The following is a 20,185-nucleotide window of genomic DNA, read 5'->3' as shown; positions in this document are numbered from 1 at the left end:
CATCCTTATAACTTAACACCACATTGAATGCTACAGTGTTCCATAACTTTATTTCTTAAATACAAGCATGACTCTTGGATTTGATCATGGTTTCCATCTTCACTTTTAGCTACATTCAGGATTTTCAGTTACTCATTATTTCCCTCTATCAGTCTTTACTGGCAATAACACTTGGTGTTCAGATAGCACCATTTATAATAATCCAGAGTAACGGTCAGGCACGATTCATGTACCCTCCCCTTGTCTGTGAGAAAGCAGCTCACAGAGCCTGCATATGGTGACCCTGAGACCCTCTGCAGTGACAGAGCCAAGGCAATGGCAGGACAGAAACTGAATCAAGCTGACATGTCCCAAGGGAAGGAGACTGTACACAAAGCCTGGGTTTCACACAGGTTAGGAGCCTAATGGAGTACCCAGCTTGGAAGCCCCCACTGCACTCTCTTGGACCAGCCGGGCCCTTAAGCACCGAAGTGTGATGAGTATTCATCTCGGACGAGGGCTGAGATGCCACGGTGCTCATTCCTGACTAGATACGGCATGAGCCAAGACGAGTGTCCTAAAAAGAGGAAACTGTGGAAACAATGGGCACTTCGTTATTCATGTGGGATTGATTTAATACTTGTCGCCATACCATGTTCCTGTCTGTCTGATAACAGGGCTGCTTTTGATATTTGCTCAGCTGCCCTTGTCTCCTCAGCAGGTAGGAAAGCAGCATGCATCCCCAACCACCCCAAAAAAACAGCATCTAACCACCATCTTTTCTTAACAAGCTAAAACAATGATAGTTTAAATTACTTTAAAACTTTAATTTCAGGTACTTTTCCACTCTGCATTTGAAAGTCTGGATTCTCTCCTTTTTTGTATAAAGGCTGTCAAGGTGGTTAAGCTAAATTGTGTGTCTTTTTCTATGTACACATCTAGACCCAAGTCTCTTCTTTATTAATAAAAGGTGTCTTGATTGCAGTCCCAAAGCAACTCTGCACTGGATTCCAGGTTGTAAAACTCAGAGAGGAAACAGTTTCAAAGGGGGACAGAAAGCAACCACAATAAAAAATATGTAGCTTGATATTCATTTCTTCTAAGTCCAACTCAGAAACAATAATTAAGAGGAAGAAAAGAAGAGGACCTAGCTTTCACCCTGCTCAGACACACTAGCCCCAGACGCTCTGCGGTCTTAAAGTGCAATTACTATTGTGAAGGCACCCAGGCCAGGGATCCGACTGGATAGAGTTCAAAGCAGAAACTTCAAACAGTGCTGTTCCCGACTCAGGCTGAGAGGGAGAGGCGAGGTGGAGGAGAAAGGGCATGACAGTTCTCCGGCACTCAAGTGCAACGGAAGTGTCCTCTCTTTTCATAAGGAAAAAAACTTAAGTTGTAAGGAAACCTGGATGGAAAAATATAACTTTAAAAACATTTCTATCTGGGGGCATTCCAGTGTAGCAGAGTCAAAAGGCAGGCGAACGCAGTACAGAACCAGGGAGAAGCACTTCTTCTAGGTGCCTGGCTCCCATACTGTTGAGCCCGATGGTCCTCAGGGAAGTCCTCGGGCCGGGGCACAGAGGAAGCACACTGGACTAAGGGCATCTGGTAGGACGTGGCTCTCTTCTCGGGCCTGTCTGGACTAGACCCGTCACTGGGCCTTTGGCCATTGAATAACAGGTAGTGGCCACGGGTGTCCTGTTCCATTTTGAAGATCTCGTATTCCGTGTGAGGTAGTTTGATTCCCAGTGCCACACAGCCATTAGTATGGGTCACATCCTGCTGGACGCCCACCTGCCAGGAGCCCTCGGCCCCACATTCATTCCCATTGAAGACATTGAGGAGTGAGGCTGTGGCCGCATCCATGGGGGTGACCTTCATGTGATTCACTGCAAAGGAGAGAGGACAGGTCTGTGACTCCAAGGGAGTAAGTGTGCAGTGCAGAGAGTCCACGAGCAGCTGCTGGTAGCACTCCATCTCCGCAATGCCTTGTGATCTAAAACCAACCCTGGTGCACAACCGTCTAACTGCAGCCTGAGTAAAAAGGCATTCTCAGGAGGAAGGTCGGTGCAGTTGCTCTGAATGACAATCACTCCAGATTTGTGTGATCAAAAACCTACTACATTTAGCACATGAATGCTGAGCCAGATTGCAGCTGATTGCAATTATCTTTGGTGACACTGACTCTTCAGGATTGACAAAATATTCAATAAAACTGGAATTCTAGTTTTTATGAAAAAAATTTAAGGCTTTTAAATAGATGTGGCATTAAACACCTATACTAGCTAGAAGTCTTGCAAATTACTACTGGCCCATAAATCAGGCCATGAAAATCAACTAGGCTACAGGCAAGAAATGTAACTATATTAAATACAAACCCCAGCATTTATAGAGAACATCTTTTGAAGGCCCTCCCAGGAGACTGCGTTCTGTGTATACACGGTAGGTTTGGGGTGAAATCAGACAAATATGGCCATTATCTCAGCTACAACTATCAAAGGTCTATTCTTGGAGCAACTCTTCCTTTCCTAAGAGAGGGTTAAGGCGCCCAAGGACTTATCACAGTTATCAGCAATACTTTATACTAAATAGACTGAACCATGAAATGCTGTCCTGAAAGCAGTCATACCCAGTGTCAGTCCTGTCCCTCTTCGCCTTGCAGGGCTGACACCATCTTACAAAAATGTACAAGCTTAAAAAAATCTAGAAAGAGGCCAAAAGACCTCCCTTCCTGATCATCTTATTCCTTACTTTCCTTACTCATGCATCCTAAACCTCCCACGTTCGAGAAACATGTGACAAGTTTCTTGGGTAGGACAACCCAGCAGTGGAAGTGACAGCTCTGAGTCCTTGATGTGTAACTAACACCTGCTCTTTACTGCCCACTAAAGAAAGCACAATGCAGGCAGTGTGTTATTATTTATCACAGAAGTAGCTCAGAATATGCCATGAGCTGCACATAAGAAAAAAAAAAACACAGACTTGAGATTTCATTTCCAGTCGCATACGCACGGGCCACATGGGACACCGTGCACAGTGGTGTGGGCTTCCCGGCACCGCGGCCTGCAGTTGGAGCAGCCCGTCCTGGCTGGCAGAAAGGAGCTCAGAGGCTGTTGTAAATGATGAGCTTGGGCAGAAAGTGTTCCCTACTCTCTTCTGTAACATCTCTAGCAGAAAAGGGGCCCTTTCCCTTGGGTTCTGCCTCAACAAAAGTCACAGAACTGCTCACTCTCCCTCACCCATTGGGCTATTGGGTTGGGGTTTGAGGGAGACCTACCTTTGAACACAAACTCGGTTCCTCCCATGACTCTGGAGGAGTGCACGCCCCGGCTGTAACGGCCCTTGGCGTAGATGGTGAAGGTGGGGTGCTTGCACACAGGGTCGGAGTAGTGGTAGTAATGCCCTTCCCAGGTGTGATTGTTGTCATGGAAGACGAAGTGGCGTGTGAGGAAGAGGACTTCGGGCCGCACCTCACAGCGCTGGCTCACCCATTCGCCGTGCAGGCCAACGGTCAGGTCAGCCTTGGGGGGCAGGAGGGGAGGGTGATGCTCGTCTGACCGGTGGATGATTCGACAGGCTATGCAGGCATGGTCGTGGTTCTGCAGTCACGAGACAAACACAAGGAGAGATCTTGCTTCATGAGAGAGCAGCGTGCGCACGCTATGCAAATGGGGATGGCCACGGCACCTGAGCACTGTCACCTTGACCTGGGTACTCAAGAAGCACCTGCAGCCTTGCTCCACCACATAGATGGGATGTGTGTGCATGTGTGTACACATGTGTGTGCTCACAAGTACATGTGTTTGGCCAACATTAGACACTTAACCTAAATATTTCATAAAGAGATATGGACTCTCTTTAGAATCACATTACATTTTCAAACCATGTGTGCTAGACCCTTTCGAAAAAAGGACTGGTATCACCTCATGCCCATTTGGATGGCCACTGTTAAAAAAGATAACAGAAAATAACAGTGTTAAAAGGATGTGGAAAAACTGGAACTCTCGTGCAAACACTGCTGGTGGCAATATAAAATGTTGCAGCTGCTATGAAAAAGAATTACTACATAATCCAGTAATTACACTTTTGATTTATAACCAACACAGTTGAACCCAGGGTCTCAAAGAGATATTTTTTCACCCATATTCATAGCTATTATTCACATGGAAACAACCCGATGTACATTGACAGGTGAATAAACAAAATATGGTATGCTCATACAGTGAAATACTCTCTGATCTTGAAAAGAAAATTCTGACACATGCTACAACATGGATGAACCTCGAAGATGTTGTGCTAAGTGAAATAAACCAGAAACAAAAGGACAAATACGGTGTGATTCCACGTACACGAGGGGCCTAGAGTTGTCAAGTTCATAGGGATAAGAAGTACAACAGTGGCTGTCAGCAGAAAGGCGAGTGAGCATTTCATGAGCACAGACGTTCAGCTGGACAAAGATGAAAAGTTCTGTGGATGAATGATGGTTGCATAATAATATGCATGTGCTTAATACCACTAAACTGTCCACTTAAAGATGGTTAAGATGGTAAATTTTGTTATGTGCATTTTACCACAATTAGATAGTTTCATTAAAAACAACTAGGAGACACAAACATTTTTTTAAAAGGACACATCCAATTGCTGGGGATAAGGGAGCTGTCGACTAAAGGGTGTGAAGGAGGGGGCCCAAAGGCCGGCAAGAACAGAGCCTCAGAAGTCGGCAGGCACACCTGCCATCCATCTGTGTCTGCAGGCCTCAGGGCTTGGGAGGTTTATAGGCTCTTACTATGCCTCCTGCTTTATAGCTTTAAGCCATTTAATAAGTGCAAGATAGCTGTGGCTCTTTCAGGAGCTCTCCTCTTGCTGAGTCTGCTTTGTAACACTAACACAGACCCTGGAACAGGGCTCTTTAGGTCTGTGGCTAGAAACCGATTAGTAGGGTAGTCAGACACTGTTAGCCATGTAAATGCTGGTGGCCCGGAGGGCTCAGAGATTACACACAAAATTGAAGTCTAGAGGACAGGAGAGTTGGGTTCATGACCATACCCGCCATTGTGCAGCTGAAGTCACAAATACCAGGGCCTGCCTCACCTGGACCTGGGGACCACCTGTCTCTCTGCTATAATCCTTTCCACATAGGGAGCTGTAAAGTCAGTTGGCCTAACAGGCACTGGCTATGCTATAAGCACAGCTCAAAGCTGATCAGTGCTATGGTAGGGGGTTCACAGTTGAGGTTCAGCATTCAGGTGGATGGCCCACAGACCCCAGCCCTTTTGCTCCCTTGTCCAGGGGCCCATGTGGTACAGCAGCTTACTGGCAGGTGGGTGCTCTGGGGATGCAGGCAGGTAGGCAGGCAGGCAGGCACATGCTTACTTTCTAAAAGTCAGAGTTCCAAATGTCAAAGCCCTTTTCATCACCAGCACTGAATCCATACTGTTGCCGTGACTGTTGTTCAGTTAAACACTTGACCATCTCAGAGAGTGGGAGAGCAGTGGAGGAGGGCCATTCTGCTGCCAGCATTCTCCCCCACGGAGAGCTCAGCACTTGCTCACTTGTTGCTGTGTTCATTATTAGATGAGCTGAGATTTGTACTTCTTGAGACAGAAGGGTTTCTTTACCAACACTGTTTGCCACTTGTAGGTGATGAGATCAAACGGGTAACTGCAGTGTGAGATGAAGGATATAGGGTGAGGACAGATGGGACTCGCTGTCCTGGGTCCCAACACATTTCTGGGCCTTATCCTTTCCTACGAAGTGCTCTGGGGGCCCACGGGAGAAGCCGCTCAGCAGCCTGTGGTCAACAGCAAGCTGCTGCCTAAAGCGAAGGTAAGGAAACAGAGAGCAAACATCTGCGTACAGCCACGCTTAACTGCCTGGAAAGACACAGCTTCGGCCAGGCCTGCGAGCCAGTCCCCAGGCCCAGTTTTTCAGCAGTGACTGTTGCTTGGCAGTGGGTGACCTGGGGCAAGTTATTTAACTCTTCATGTTTCAATGTCATCATTTATAAAATGGGGATTGTTATACTTACTTGCAAGACTGTTGCAAGAAATGAGTGATAGATTAAGCTGGTTCCCCACTCATTGAATCCAAAACCACTCTAAGGAGGAAGACTAAAGAAATGGCATGTTCCACACTACATGTGCCACTATCTTTCAAAGGCACATTAGACTGAGTAAGATACATTTAGTTAAAAGAAAGCATCACCAAATTCAGTAACTTTACCATCAAGCGTTTTCTTAGTAAGCTACCAGGAAGTGAAAGTCTCAAAGTTTTTTTCGTCCCTGGAAGGGGACTCTGATAACTCTAAATCTGAGGTGGGAAGTTAATATGATTGATGTGTAATATCTTAGCTCCTGCACCCAGGAAGCAGCCCCTTAACTACCAGCAAACACTTCATGATCAGCACCTTCATCAAGCTGTCCCTGCTGCCCTTGCTCCCTGTCCCAGTTCCACATGGTCTGAGTAAAACCAACCCAGCGCTTGGAGTCAAGTATCTGGGATCTCACGGGCAGGAGGGAGGGGTTCTGGTGTTGAAGCCTGTTAACAAGGACATGTAGTGCTCTGAAGGAGATGGCCTTGGAAAGAGAGGACCCTCCAGGAGCACAGGCCAGGCAGCTTTCAAATCGCCCACGAGAGGTCCATGCTACTCCACCTGGAGCTCCCGGCTGGCAACCTGCTTACTGCTCTGCCACCTGCCCACTGAGCAGGTCCTAAACAGCCCAAGTGGATGGCCTGTTTATTTAAACACCAACCAGCCTCCAACTCTCCTTCCTCCCATTCCCCAAAACTGGCTTTGCTGTCTATAATTTGGGGATTTTAAAAACATCAACTGTGACCACTTCATTTCTGGCCATTCTAAGAAGGCATAAATCTCAATCCCTGAAAGGAATGTCTATTTCTTCCAATATCAACATCAATTCGGAATCTGCCCAGGAGCTTCTTAAATCAGAAAAGGAACGGGCTCAGTGGGGGAGGTGGGCGCAGCTTGGTCAGGCTCAGGTTGTTCAACCAAGGCCGCGGACCCAGCAGGGTAGGATCTGGGGTTCACATGGTGCTTTTAAGTAAAATGGGCCGGGGTCTTGAGCTCCGAGGTGAGGACCTGGCTGAACTGAGATCAGTTCAGTGAGTGATGGTCCTGAGCTGAAGCATTTCTGTTTCTCAGCAGAGAAAAGCAGACCAGGTAGTTTGGGGGAAACTTGCCATCCATTAGTTGGGTCTATGAGAATTTGGGGAGGGATTGGGTGGCCCTTAGCTATTGGTCTTGCCAAATTCCTACACTAGTTCCATTTTTGTTAATTGTGGTAAAATAAACGTAATGTAAAACTTACCATCTTGTGTGTACGGCTCAGTGGTACTGAGTGCATTCACTGTTGTACAGCCGCCACCACCACCTCCAGAACTGTTTCATCTTCCCAAACTGAGACTTAGTAGCCACGGAACAGCAACTCCCCCCACCCTTCTCCCAACCCGGCCTGGCCACCACCACCCCACTCTCCGTCCCTGGGACTTTGAGTACTCTAGGCATCTCATATACGTGGGATTGTACAGTATTTGCCCTTCCTGTGACTGGCTTATTTCAGTTAGCATGATGTCCTCAACATTCATCCTTGGAGCATGTGTCAGAGTGCCTTCCTTTTTAAGGCTGAATAGTGTTCCACTGCATGGATAGACGATAGTTTGTTTATTCATTCATCTGTTGATGGACACTGGGTTGCTTTCACTTTCTGTCTATTGTAAAGAATAATACTATGAGCATGAATATACAATCTATTCCAAACCCTGCTTTCAGTTCTCTTGGGTCTATACCGAGGAAGGCACCGCTGGATCACATGGTGCTTCTGTGTCCAACCTTCTGAGGAACCACCACACTGTTTTCCACAGCAGCTGCGCCATTTCACATTCCCACCAGCAACATGGCAGGGTTTTAATGTCTCTATATTCTGGTCAAAAACTATTATTTTTTCTCTGCTAGCCATTCTAGTGCATCCAGTGGGTCTCAGGAGGTACCACTTGATTTACATTTCCCTAATGATAATCTTTTAATGTGCTTTGAACTATTTGTGTATCTTCTTTGCGGAAATGTCTATTCAAGTCCCTTGGTCTTTTTTTAATAGGATTTTTTTTTAGTTGGCCAGTTACTTTTTAAAATAACTCTTTAGCTGGCATTAAGAAACCAAAAATATCATAAATGAGGGTGCACTTTTCACCCCTCTGTAGACACCATCAACAAGGGGGCAGATGAGCTGTGGTGGGATAAGGGGAGCACCCCTCTGTTTTATAGACAAATGAAAAAAATAATTTGTGCTCTTAATTCCTTGGATTGAATAAAACCCAAAATGCCTAAAAGGAACAGCTAAGGGAAGCAGAAGTTAAAGCCTATATATTGAATTGGCTCTAGTGCTTCCCTTTTCCAAGATGCTGTTCTTAAATAGTAGCCTTTCAAGGTTGATAAAAGGGAAGAGTTTTTCAACATGAAGAGTAATTTGTACCATGAAATATCACCTGCTTTATGAATTTACTCTTTTTTTGGACCATGTTCTAACAAATGATTCTCATCTCAGAAGGTGTCCGCTCCCCGGCTTTCCGACTGGGCTTCTACATCACTCCCTTCCCCTGAGGTTCAGAAAGGGCCTATTCTAAAGTCAGGGTTTATGTGCACAAAAATTGTGAAGATTAAAGCAGGACATGTTTCCTTGTGGCTATTCTTCACACCAACTATAAAAAGCTTTAATTCCAAAGGGGGAGGGAAAAGAAAAGAGCCTTATACAATTAATCTCTTGGAAAAAAAATCAAGATTATTCTAAAAATGAAATAATCACTCTTAAATTTTGTAAGTGAGCAATGTTCTAGGCAAAGAGTAGGGTTTTGCCCATTCTCCTTTCTGATTCCTGTCCGGAGTCATGGTAATACATTAAATAACCACAGTTTGCATGGACAGGGCATTTGAATTCTGAGGACGTTCGAGTGTACTGCCTCCCCAAAAGACCACAGGCGCACTTTACAGATGAGTTCACCAAGGCACAGAGAGAGAATAACATGGCTCAGGGAACTTTGCAAACAAAAAGTAGAAACTGGAATATAATTTGGTCTTGGGGCTTGCTGAGAACTACTTCCTGGCCCCTGGCTGCCTCTGAGGCTGAGGTCCTGCAAAGAACTTGTCTCCCCATGAAGAATTCCAGTCCCTGGAAAAGGTTTTCTCTGGCCAGTGACTGATAGGGATTCTCCAGCTTTCTCCCATTTCCTGCCAATATTTATTTCTGAAGAGTTGGTTCGTCATTTGCTGACAGTATCCACTTGTTTCCAGCATCTTCCCAGAATGGAAGAAATTACTTGATGTGATCTTGTTGTGAATAGATGAACTAGAGAAGCAGGCTGAATAAGACATTTCTTGGGCTAAAATTTTGTTCAAGGAGGAGGAGAAATGGGAATAGATGATGAAAAGTTCCTTTCATAGAGTTTGTTCCATGCAATAAAAAACACATTAGTGTTTCTCAGGAAAAAGCCTGCCATAGTCAATGATTGATGCTGACAACTTTTTACAACTACTACTCACCATGTCTTTGATTAAATTTCTACTGTAGGTATTCCTACACTTATCTCCTTTCCAGATTTTCTCCATTTCATGTTAAGTTCTTTAAGGCCAAGACCAATGTGCTCTCTCTATCTTACTTCCCATGACATCTAGGAGGGTGCAATGGATATGGTAAAGGTTCTAAACTGACTGACTGATTTAAAACATCACTGAGTATTTTAAAATATGACTAGTGTAAGACAGCATTTATCAAAAACGATGAGAGTTGACTGGCCTGATGATAGGGGCCTCTTGGGGTGCTTTTCAGATCTTGGATCCTGAGAATTTATGATCTCAGGCTCATTTTGACCATCCAAAGGCATCGTGATGACTACACGCTCTGAAAGAAGCAGGGTGACAAGCCATGGCCGTACATGTTGGGTCTGTCTGGCTGTAGCTTAAGGGGCCGCTGCTGGGAACAGGCAGTCTGTCTTGAAGAGCGACACTACATTTCCAGAAATGGGTTTCCTAAGAAGTTTACAATCTAAGACATTAGCTCACAAAGACCTTTCTTGTTTTACAGTATCAGAAAATCACACAAAATATAATTTTGCCTCCACTGTGCCTATGCATATGCACTATGTATATACTCAACAGCTAAGATAAAAAGACCCATAATAAGCTGGTTCTTTAATAGAAATGACTTTAAAATGGTTTCAGAAGAAAATTTTTGTTTAGTTTTTACTTGTTCCTTTCTTCTCCTATTAAGTTGATTAAATAGTTAAAGCAGACTTATCTGAATAATTAAATATGCTGTAAGTGCGGTAGACCCCCCAGTTTGACCTATTTCTCCTCATCCTCTCCTCAGAGTGTGGAGCCAGAACTTCCACACAGCAGGGACTTAATATCAACTCTCTGAATGGCTGACTTCTTGCTGCTCAGGCTTTCCCTGTCCTTCAGCCTTCTTGCCTTTTAAGGCAGGAGTCCCCAACCCCTGGTACATGTCAGGATGCAAGCAAAGCTCATCTGAGCTCCGCCTCCTGTCACCCCCACCCCATCCATCCTCCACAGGTGAGCTTTGCTAGCCCAACACCTCTCCTCCCTGCCCCAAGATGGTCCATGGTGCCAAAAAAAGGTTGGGGACTGCCGTTTTAAGGGATGAAATGTTTACCACTGGCATTGCTCCTGACAACAAGTATTTCTTGCTCTGTTAATTCCTTAAATTAAGCAACCTTGTGTGCCTGTTGATCTGCTGAAATATTGTGGAGTCAAGACACATAAGAAACTGTTTCTGCAATAAAAGTATATGCCAGCATCTGTGTGGTGCAATGATCATGTGATGCTTCATATGAAAGCCCTTGGCTTGTGTGACATAAAAAGTCCACATGACCTTTCAGCATCAAAATCCCATTATTCAACCTCAATTTCAGATAATATGCAACATTTGCAACCTTGGAGTTAAAACACCCAGCCCCAGTGGGCAGGATCACCATTTTCTTTAGAAATCTACCTTAATGTTAGAGGGGCATCTGAAACCGTTTTAGGTCATGACTCCCTGAACCTCTCAGTCCTCTACCACCTCTTCCATCTCCCCTCACTGCAGCAAAGCCCTCTCCTCCCCCTGCACTGGAAGAAAGAGAAGGGGCAGGATTTCTTCTATGAGCACCTGGCTCTTTCTGTGCTTACTCCTGTGACACCCACTCACCCTCCCACCTGGGAGCCACAGCAAGCACACGCCTAAGGAGAGACCTCTCTCTGCTGCAGATCTGTCTCCTGGAGTCGGCCGACGAGTCCACTGCCCATGGCCACCTGGCCCAAAGACCCTCTGATGTCATAGATATCATAAAGTCTCAGAGTTCATCTATATTTTTCAAATACTCTGAAAAGAATTGGAAAGGGAAGATTTCTCAGAAACAAATGCTTGTTCATTCAGTCTAGTCTCTACAGGTTTCTACAAATTTCAAGAAAGTGCACAAGTAACTCCTTTTTTTTACCTCGCCCAGTTGCTCTTAAAAATATTTGGTGCTTTTCTCCCTCTCATGTGCAGTCCCACTGCTGTTGCGTGCTGGACAGAATATTTAAGATAAGTAGCTTAGGGAAAGTTGTCGGGTTTTCTGATAAACCCTTTGATTTACAGCCCTGTGGCTAAATCAGTGTAAGATTTTGGAGAAAGAACACTTACATTTGCTAATGAGCCTGATACCGGAGGCTTTGGCCTTACCAACGACCCCAGCAATCATTTACTTTTAATTACACTTTGATTCTACCACATGAAGAAATGTACCTCACTAACTCTTCAACTGCACAAGAATCTAGATGGAGGGTAATTGTCGCCCAAATGTTAAATTCAATTCAGACAAAGCATCTTCTCTTAGGGTTATTTTAGGTGGCCTTTATTTTTTTTTTAATGAAGAGTAGCCAATTTCTTCTTGAGAGAATTCTCCCAGCACACCTGATTTTCTTCAAACATAATTTATTTGCCAAAGGACTCTGAACCTCACAGCAAAGCTGTATAAAACTTAGAAAAACAACATGATTTAACGATTCTATTTTTACATGGTGTCCCATTTCCAGAGGGGTTGAGACTAGCGGTTTCAAACTCAATTTAGCATTTAAACTAATTTTCAGCCAGGTCTCAATGGACCAGCAATTAGAGAAGGCAAGGAGTTCAAAGGGGCGGGGGCATGAGGTCTTTCCGGATGCGCTCCCAGCCCCCCTCCTTCTTCCTGCAGACCCAGCGGGTAGGGAGCACCTGGGGCTTTGCTTTTGGTGTCTGGAAAGGCACCGAAGGCCAAGTCCATTTATTCCTTCTCATAGCTGTCCTGGGGAAGGATTTAAAAACTTCCTGAAGACTCTGATGAACACTGCAGGCCAATACCTACAATGCCAGGGACAACAAGAGAAAAACGAGCCCTTTCAGCTCCCAGAGCCAGGCAGACCTCAGGGCCTGGTCTTCGAAGGACCCTCCTTCCCCAGCTGGCAGCCCCTGCAGTCGAAAGCACACGCTGGGCCCTGGATGCCAGCCTGCCTGCATCCTCCTCCTCCCAGACCTGCCGCCATCCTCATCCATGGCCACAGCTCTCTAAGCCCGGGAGTCCTAACTTTGAAAGATGTATTTTAATTTCAGTGGTGATTGTATTTAGGTAATTTAAGATCATGGCAGAAATGTCAAAAGGTACAAAAGAGTATACAGTGACAAATTCTGTCTGTCCCCTAGTTATTCAGTCTCCCTCCTCAGAAGCAATCATTACATTTCCTATGTACCTTTGCAAGCTTATCTTCTTCTTTTATGACTAGTTTTACAAATGGTATCATACTTTTCATGCTACTCTGTGCCTTCCTTTTTTTTTTTCCTTAACAGTACATTTTGGATAATATCTAAGACCCAAGGTTCCTTCCACCCTTAATATTTCTTGAATGAGGGAACCAGATCTAGGGTTTAAAGGGTTTACTTCTGAAGAAACTGAGTAAATGTTCCCACAAGTGCCTTATCACTTGAGGAGGGAGGAGAAAATGGGAGGACAGGTTTTCTAGCCAGGCACCATCAGACACTTCGATGGTCCTGGTCAGCTGTCACTTTCATGCCTCTAGGAGCCACACAGCCAGAATAGTGACTTACTCCAGGCCAGGAAAGAAGGGGCTTCGGTGAGGGGCCCTTTCCAGAGGCAGAGAGCACTCTGCACATGAACTCGATAGAACCTTCTATTTTTACCATTTTATAGAAGAGAAAAATTAAGACTCCTAAAGGTCAGGTAATACTACTATGCCCCACAGCTGACAACAAGAGAATTGGGTCCCAGGATTGGCTACCATCTCCAAGTCCATATTCTCACCAATTTATTGAGACAATGTTTAAAAAAAAAACAAACTCTGCAACCATTTTTTGTTGATAAAAATTCTAACAAGGTTGGCCTTACAACTCTCATCCTTAATTCTCCACGCCAATGTTAGTAACTCACTTTCAGGACATTTTTCTTCCCAGAGCCACAACTGTACGCCTTTCCTCTCACCCAAACTAGGCTCTATTTAGTGAGGGATGCTGGCCAGGAGAACTCTCTCCATCAGACCCAGGGGAAGGAAGGAGAGCATCATCTGCAGCTATGAGTCTTAGGAATATTGATTTTATCTTTTGGTAGCCATGACTTTCTGGTGAGCCATGCCATCAGAAGTACCACAGTGAATTTAAGGGAGAAGAGAGAGAGATGAGAAAACAAAATGGCCATATTAATACTTTTTTTTAGAGTCCTAGAAAGCACTAGAGATCAAAGAACCTACATAGGCATCTGCAGGTGAGGAAACAGAACCTGAGCCGGAGTGTTCACAAATGACCAGCCCAAGGTCAGGTATAGAGCTGGAAAGAGGGGTCCCAACTCTAGCCCAGGCAACTCTGGGGCTGCACTGTGCCTCCTCCTTGAGCAATGGAGCCTCCTTTCTCCTCCTCTTTCCTCAGCCCCTTCCCTCACTGCCCCTGAGTTTTGGCTGTCTTGCTGTTCATTAGTGCCTCCCCTACAGGGCGAGTAGGGATGAAAGGGATTCTTCTGGCTTCGTGGATCCTCACAAAGGTTCAGGGTGAGACAGGGGCTAGTGTTCCTGGTTCTCATGAGTTTCTGAATTATCTGTAGACCATTTTTACTTATGACATTCTTACCTCCCATCACCAGAAATAATTTTAAAAAGTTGGCTGGCTGTACTCAGAGGAAGCCAAATGTACATATGAAAATCTCCTTTCCTCCACTGCTATCACACACCAAAGATTTCAACAAAAGTGTTATTTAGCTGCAACATTCAACACGGACTCTGGGTAATGCTACCAATTGGAAAGGTCCCATGATGGAACTGGAAGTTCATTACTCTTCTGTTTTCCCAAAAACCAGGCACTCACCTATGTGCCACCCTGTGAAAGATTCTCCCTCTTGATGCCTTTGCATCACTGTGTGGAAAGGTCACAGCTTAGCCCCTACCCACCACCTTCCACCCCCTATCCCAAGGGGACATCTGGAAGAGGGCATGAACGAGGCTCTCTTGCACACTGCCCTAACTCACCTTTTCCTTCTCAGTGCCCCTGGCACTCCTGAGGCACAACATAGTGCAACCTGGCTCCCATTCTCCATTGGGAGTACCCTCCATGGCATCTGAGCTACCTGAGTGTGGAGAGCCCAAGGAGCTCTGGGCCAGAAGCCCTCGGCCCTCAGTCTCACCTCACACAGGAGACCATCCCTAACCAGCTGCATCAGGAGGAAGCAGCCTCCGCCAAGTGGGCTTCCTCAGCAGATTTCCCACCATTATAATAATGGTGACTTTCATTACTTGAGCTCACAATAACACCACTAAAAAGATAACACTGAGTGGCCTTTGGCAGGAGAAGTATTCTGTGATCACTCCACTAGTCATGAATGAGCTCAAAGGACTAAGAAGAAAAAAGAGTTTTAAAAAAATGAATAACCTGCCAAACAAAATCAAACAGGACCCCGCAATTAGAAATGCTGTTCTAGAGAAAACTGTCTGCCACCCTGGCCCACCACAATCAGCGCCCCGCACACCCTTCATGCATTGAGCTTCTCTAACTTTTGGAGTAGAAATGACCACGTTACATGCTGACATGAATTCTGAGACCGTGGGAAGGAAATGCTTTGTGAATTCCAAATATAATTACTGGACTATCGTTCAAGAAAAGAACATTGTGAGGTTTTAATTGTTTCCTGCCCCTCTCCATCCTCTCTTCTGATTACAGTGACTTTACATTTAAGTCAGTCAAGTGTGGGGTCTGGAGAAAGGTTTGAGTTCAAGTTCCACTGAAACTAATTAGGTGACCTTGGGCAGGAGGCTGACCCCTTGAACCTCAGCTGCCTCTTCTGCCTATAAGGGTGGTGGTATCTGCCTCAGAGGTCTGTTGTGAAGTCTGAAATGTGAGTGGGAGATCCTCACGGGGTCTACCACCCTTTGGGAACAGCACTGTCGCAGTTCCCCTGGGACCACCCCACCTCCTCCAGGGCTGCCATCACTGCCGTGCTTGTCTGTTTTTCCCACGTGTGGTTACAACATCTCTGTATGTCCTTCACGCTTTCCCATTAGAATCCCAGACGAGGTTCCTAGAGTGTTAGAGTTGAAAGAAGCCTCAGGGATTTTCTAGGAGAACCACCAACCTTAAACCCCAACCAACCACCCACATCAAATAAGAAAATCAAGGCCCCAAATCACAGAGCAAGCTGGTAGCTGACCTAAGTCTCCTGACTCTGGCTACATGTTCCTCCCCCAGAAGTCCTCTGAGAATCCTCTCATTTCCCAGCAGCCCCTCCCTCATGACTCAGCTCTTCTCTGTCATGGGGTCCCTTTGGCCCCATTGACACAACAGGCCTTAGGTCCCTCATTTTACTTCACAAAGAGGAGGCTGCAGGGCCCCGAGGGCAGTCAGCTTCAGGGTACCTTCGCATTCTGCAGGGGGGGCTGGTAACTGGATGGCCTGTAGAATGTCCTCTGAGAGGCATCAGTGTGGATGTCGCCAAGGAAGAGCTCCTCCACCAGGCGGTCCAGGTGGTGCTGCAGATACTGCTTCTCCACCCGGAGAAGCTGTAGCTCATGCATTGCGAAGTTCACGGCCCTGGTGCACTCACAGCCATCTTCCTCCTGCAATAGGTCGTAGGGCACGTCCTGCACCCAGGAACCTCCAGCAGGGATGAAGCCAGGGCATGTGCGGTTCACTAGCTGGCTGAGTCTCTCGGCAACCACCTCTGTGTGGCAGATGACCTGCACACTGTGCAGCTGGTAGTCGGCTTCTGTGCCCCCTCGGATGATCCAGGAGGCCTGGCGCAGGCGGATCTTGCCCCTGATGATGAGTGTGTAGGTGGGACTTGTACAGCGGTTGCCACTATAATAGAACTGATAGGCCTTGAAGGTGTTATTGTGGTAGAATCTGTAAGACCTTGTGATGAACTCTGGGCCTGACCTCACTTCACAGCTGAAGAAGAAGTGGGGAAGAAAGACTTTTTTAAACCCAAGACCATGAGGAAGAGATTCATTCTAGTGTTCATAAATTACAGTAATAATAATAATAGGCTTACACTGTTCTAAATCGTGTACAGATACCAGTTCACTCAATTCTCACAATAACCTATGAGTGAGGTAGGTATTATTACTATTGCCCATATTTCACAGATGGAAAAACAGAGGCACAAGAGATTAAGAAACATGGGCAAGGTCATATAACCAGCCAGCATCAGAGCCAGACAGTGAACCAAAGTAGTCTAGCTGTAGCGCCTATGAGACTAATCACTCTACACCAGAAAGCCATTCATTCACTTTATGTACAAACCAGGAGAGCAAAACCTGACATCCGCAGTTCTACCCATGGGCCTAACTTACAGAGAAATGTCTTCCTTCCTGGTAGGAAGAAGGAAAGACTGTATTTCTGACCTATAAAAGAAGTTCCCTTAAGCAAGTTCAGGAATAACTTGATTTCCTTACAACTCTGTTTTATGGACCTTGTCTAGAGCAGGCAGATGCTAGACGTCTGCCATCCCGAAACGAAATCTAGTCTTGGAGAGGTGTCACTTACAGGTCAGAAATTTACCCTCCTATCCAGTCAACTTTCCCTCTAGAAAAATAAAGAGGCAAACAGTAAAATTAAACTAATATAACAATAGTAAGAAGGGTTCCTTTTGTTTTGCGCTGTTGACAACAAAATGTTTTTTGCTGTGGCATTAGATAAATTCTAGATTCCTAGGCCAGAAATACTCAGGCTGGGTCGACAGAGCACAAACGGCTCAGCCGGCTTTAGCTTTGGCGCGCTCTTCACACTGCTCTGATTGTAACCAATTCACAGACATGCAGCACAGCACCCCCCAGGCTGACGATGGAGGTCTCCTTCAATGTATTGGGCAAAGAATTTGTCTGTCTATACCTTTTGCTAGATCCTAGTCTCAGTTACATGACTTTCTTCTCATTAATTTTGGCCTTCTAAGTCTGCTCAGGTCTATAATATATAGCACCACCCCACTGTAAAATAGGGCCCCTGGGATTCTCTTTTAGCACCTGTTGTTTTTTCCCTCATCGTAGTACTTCTTTGTGTGCTTACTTGTAAAATTCCTGAAGACAGAGACCATGTTTGTTTTGTTCACTGTTATAAACACAAAATCTAAAATAGTGCTTAGCACATAGTTAATACTTGTATGCTCAATAAATATTTGTCAAATAGAATAATAAATTACTTAAAAGTACATCACATTAAGATTGTTAGTGTAAGTATTTATAATGTATTTATTTTGAGAAATCTCATTTTTATGGGAAAGAAAACTCTGGGTCTTCATCATTTTATAAAATTCCTTTTTCTTCTCCAAATTTATTTAATCCCTCCCCAAGGTACCCAGATGCTGCAAAGGAGAAGTGATTAGATCCCAGAGTTAGCCTTGTTAATTCTCAACAATTTAATGGGTAGGAGAAAAACTGCAGGTCTGCCTCTAGGTTATTTTTAAAAGCTCTAATGGAAGATAAGCCAGAGCTCAAATTGGGATAAATCTCCACTCCACAGCCTGGAAAAGAATCCAAGAACTACGGCCTGCCTAGTAAGGTAGCTTGAGAACCTTTTAACTTACTCTTAGAACCCTGAAGCCATATATTAAATTACCAGAATATGGCTGGAATATTTAGATGATCAGAAACTTGCAAATCATGTTTCAGGGTTGGGGAAACACAGACTCCTAATTTCACTTGCTAATGGTTTCTTTTTATACAGCAGTGGTCCCACAGAGTTCAGTAAACAAGGACCTATTCACTCACACCCTGTGGCTAACAGTGGTACAATATCATCTCTGCTTTAGCTAAGATTTCTACAGTACTTAACTCTGTTTCTTTACCAACCAGAATTTCAAAGTGGTGTTTGGGTCTTAGAATTTAGACAACACTTAAGTCATTGTATATTATAAAAAGTCTACATGGATCTGAGAAACCCTAAAAAGGGCCTTCCACAGAAGTGTGCTCCCCAGTCCCTCCTGGACCCCTCTTACCCAGTGGACACCCAGTGGCCCTCAATGGCTGGTGGCATCTGCACAGTGATCCTTGCACCATTGTGGAGATGTTTGAGCATGTGATGACACTGTGATTCCTTGAATGCTCTCCAGGCACTTTTCTCTAAGGACCTAGGATGTGATCTGCTATCTGGATGAAGGAGGGCCGAACCCTCTCCCAGCCCTGAAAAAGAACAGTGGAAGTCAGGAGAAACGTGGCTAACAGCGCTGCAAGTGGGAAATGCACACATCCCCCCAGCCCCCAGGTTTTATCACTGCTTCCACTTTCGGAAACACGCAGTCCAAAGTGAGAAGTATCCTGGGAGATCATTTCCCAGGTGAGAGAACTGAGGTCCGTGGTGATAAAAAAAACAACCATGGAATTGTATAAGGTCACTTGGGCAGCTCCTGGCAAAGACTGAGCTCCAATTCATGCATTTATGAAATAGCAAAAGGTCATGCAGCTAAATGAGGCATGAAGTACAGACAAATGAATGCCACACGGAATGGAGAGAAATGGACATGTTCAAAGAGAAGGTGTGACTTAAGGGAGAAGTAAGACAGGGCTTATCAGGAAGGGTGAAATGTTCAGTGACACATTTAGGTAAGGACGGGAAAGATTGAGGACAGCCTCAGTGAAAAGGGAATTTTGATGGAATGGAGAAAAACCCAGAGAATAGCTCAAAAGACTCCCCACTGTTGATCTGCTCCCTCGTGTGGCTCCCATCAGCTACACTGGGTCATGCATCTTCTGGTTTCTCAGTCTCCAGATGGATGCTCTCTCACTGGGTGCAGGTCATATTCCTGCCCTGCAGTGAGGGAAGGGCATGACATTCTCCCCAATTAACTTCCAAGTCTGGCCCCTTGTCACTCCTATAAAGTTGGTAACTAAATATGCTATATAGAGTTTAAAATTAAGAGTGATTACAAGAAAATTGCACATTTTTTATTTTCCATGGATAAAGGAATACTAGGCCTGAGTTCATCTTCAGTATAAGTAGTTTATCCTACAGATAGTAGTGAATTCTCACTGGCCTAGTGTCCAGAGTAAAGCAATGAGAAAAAATGAAGTTATAATCTGAAAGGCGACTGTTTCCTTTGAGATTCACTTTTGAAGTAATTAACAAATCAGTAAGTCTTTATTGTGGACCTACCATGTTTTCAGCACCCTGTTAGCAAAGAATACACTAGTCAGACCTGTGTACAAAAATAAAATTAAAATATATGCAAAAATAGAAAAAATGTACCGATTAAAATACAATTATATGTTTTTAAATCAGTGCCTGAATAATTTCATAAAGAAACCATGGCCTATCACAGATCTTTTGAAAATGAAAAGTTAGACCCAGAATACAGTGACTATAGCTTCTCGGCCTTTTGGCTAAGATCAAGTGCAGAATACAGTGACTTACACCACCAACATGATAAAAATCTACCAGAGAAACTCAGTAGATTTTCTGCAACAGGTTGACAACATGCAGACATTTGCCAAGATTCAGAGGGTTGACCAGGGCATTGACTTCTAAGTCTTTTGAGATTCTTATTGGAAGCACTGAGAAGACATTTCTACAAGAAAAGTCTCGGGGTCTTCCTGTAAGTAAAACGCTACCCTGGGAATGAACAACAGCCTAGGACTGTCCTTGCAAATCTCAAATGAAGCGAAAGGCAATGAGAGAAAGACACTATGGGTATGATT

The 20,185-nt window shown here is 44.9% G+C and overlaps 1 protein-coding gene across 1 annotated transcript in view; it reads right to left on the bottom strand.

Annotated features, from left to right (window-relative positions):
* The window catches only part of APCDD1 (APC down-regulated 1), a 31,343-nt gene continuing 11,158 nt past the window's right edge, over positions 1-20,185 (bottom strand). Inside the window, exons 2-5 of the mRNA XM_037130806.2 lie at positions 18,490-18,673; positions 15,914-16,445; positions 3,257-3,578; positions 1-1,868 (exon numbers count right to left, since the gene is read on the bottom strand). Of these exons, the coding sequence (XP_036986701.2) occupies positions 1,417-1,868; positions 3,257-3,578; positions 15,914-16,445; positions 18,490-18,673 (1,490 nt within the window). The 3' untranslated portion in view covers positions 1-1,416. The remainder of the gene's footprint in view (positions 1,869-3,256; positions 3,579-15,913; positions 16,446-18,489; positions 18,674-20,185) is intronic.

The sequence above is a fragment of the Artibeus jamaicensis genome, unplaced genomic scaffold (genome assembly GCF_021234435.1).
Source record: "Artibeus jamaicensis isolate MK-2021 breed Jamaican fruit bat unplaced genomic scaffold, CSHL_Jam_final contig_511, whole genome shotgun sequence".
NCBI lineage: Eukaryota > Metazoa > Chordata > Mammalia > Chiroptera > Phyllostomidae > Artibeus > Artibeus jamaicensis.
The sequence above is the reverse complement of the archived record's forward strand: the minus strand, read 5'-3'. Positions and strand labels throughout refer to the sequence as shown.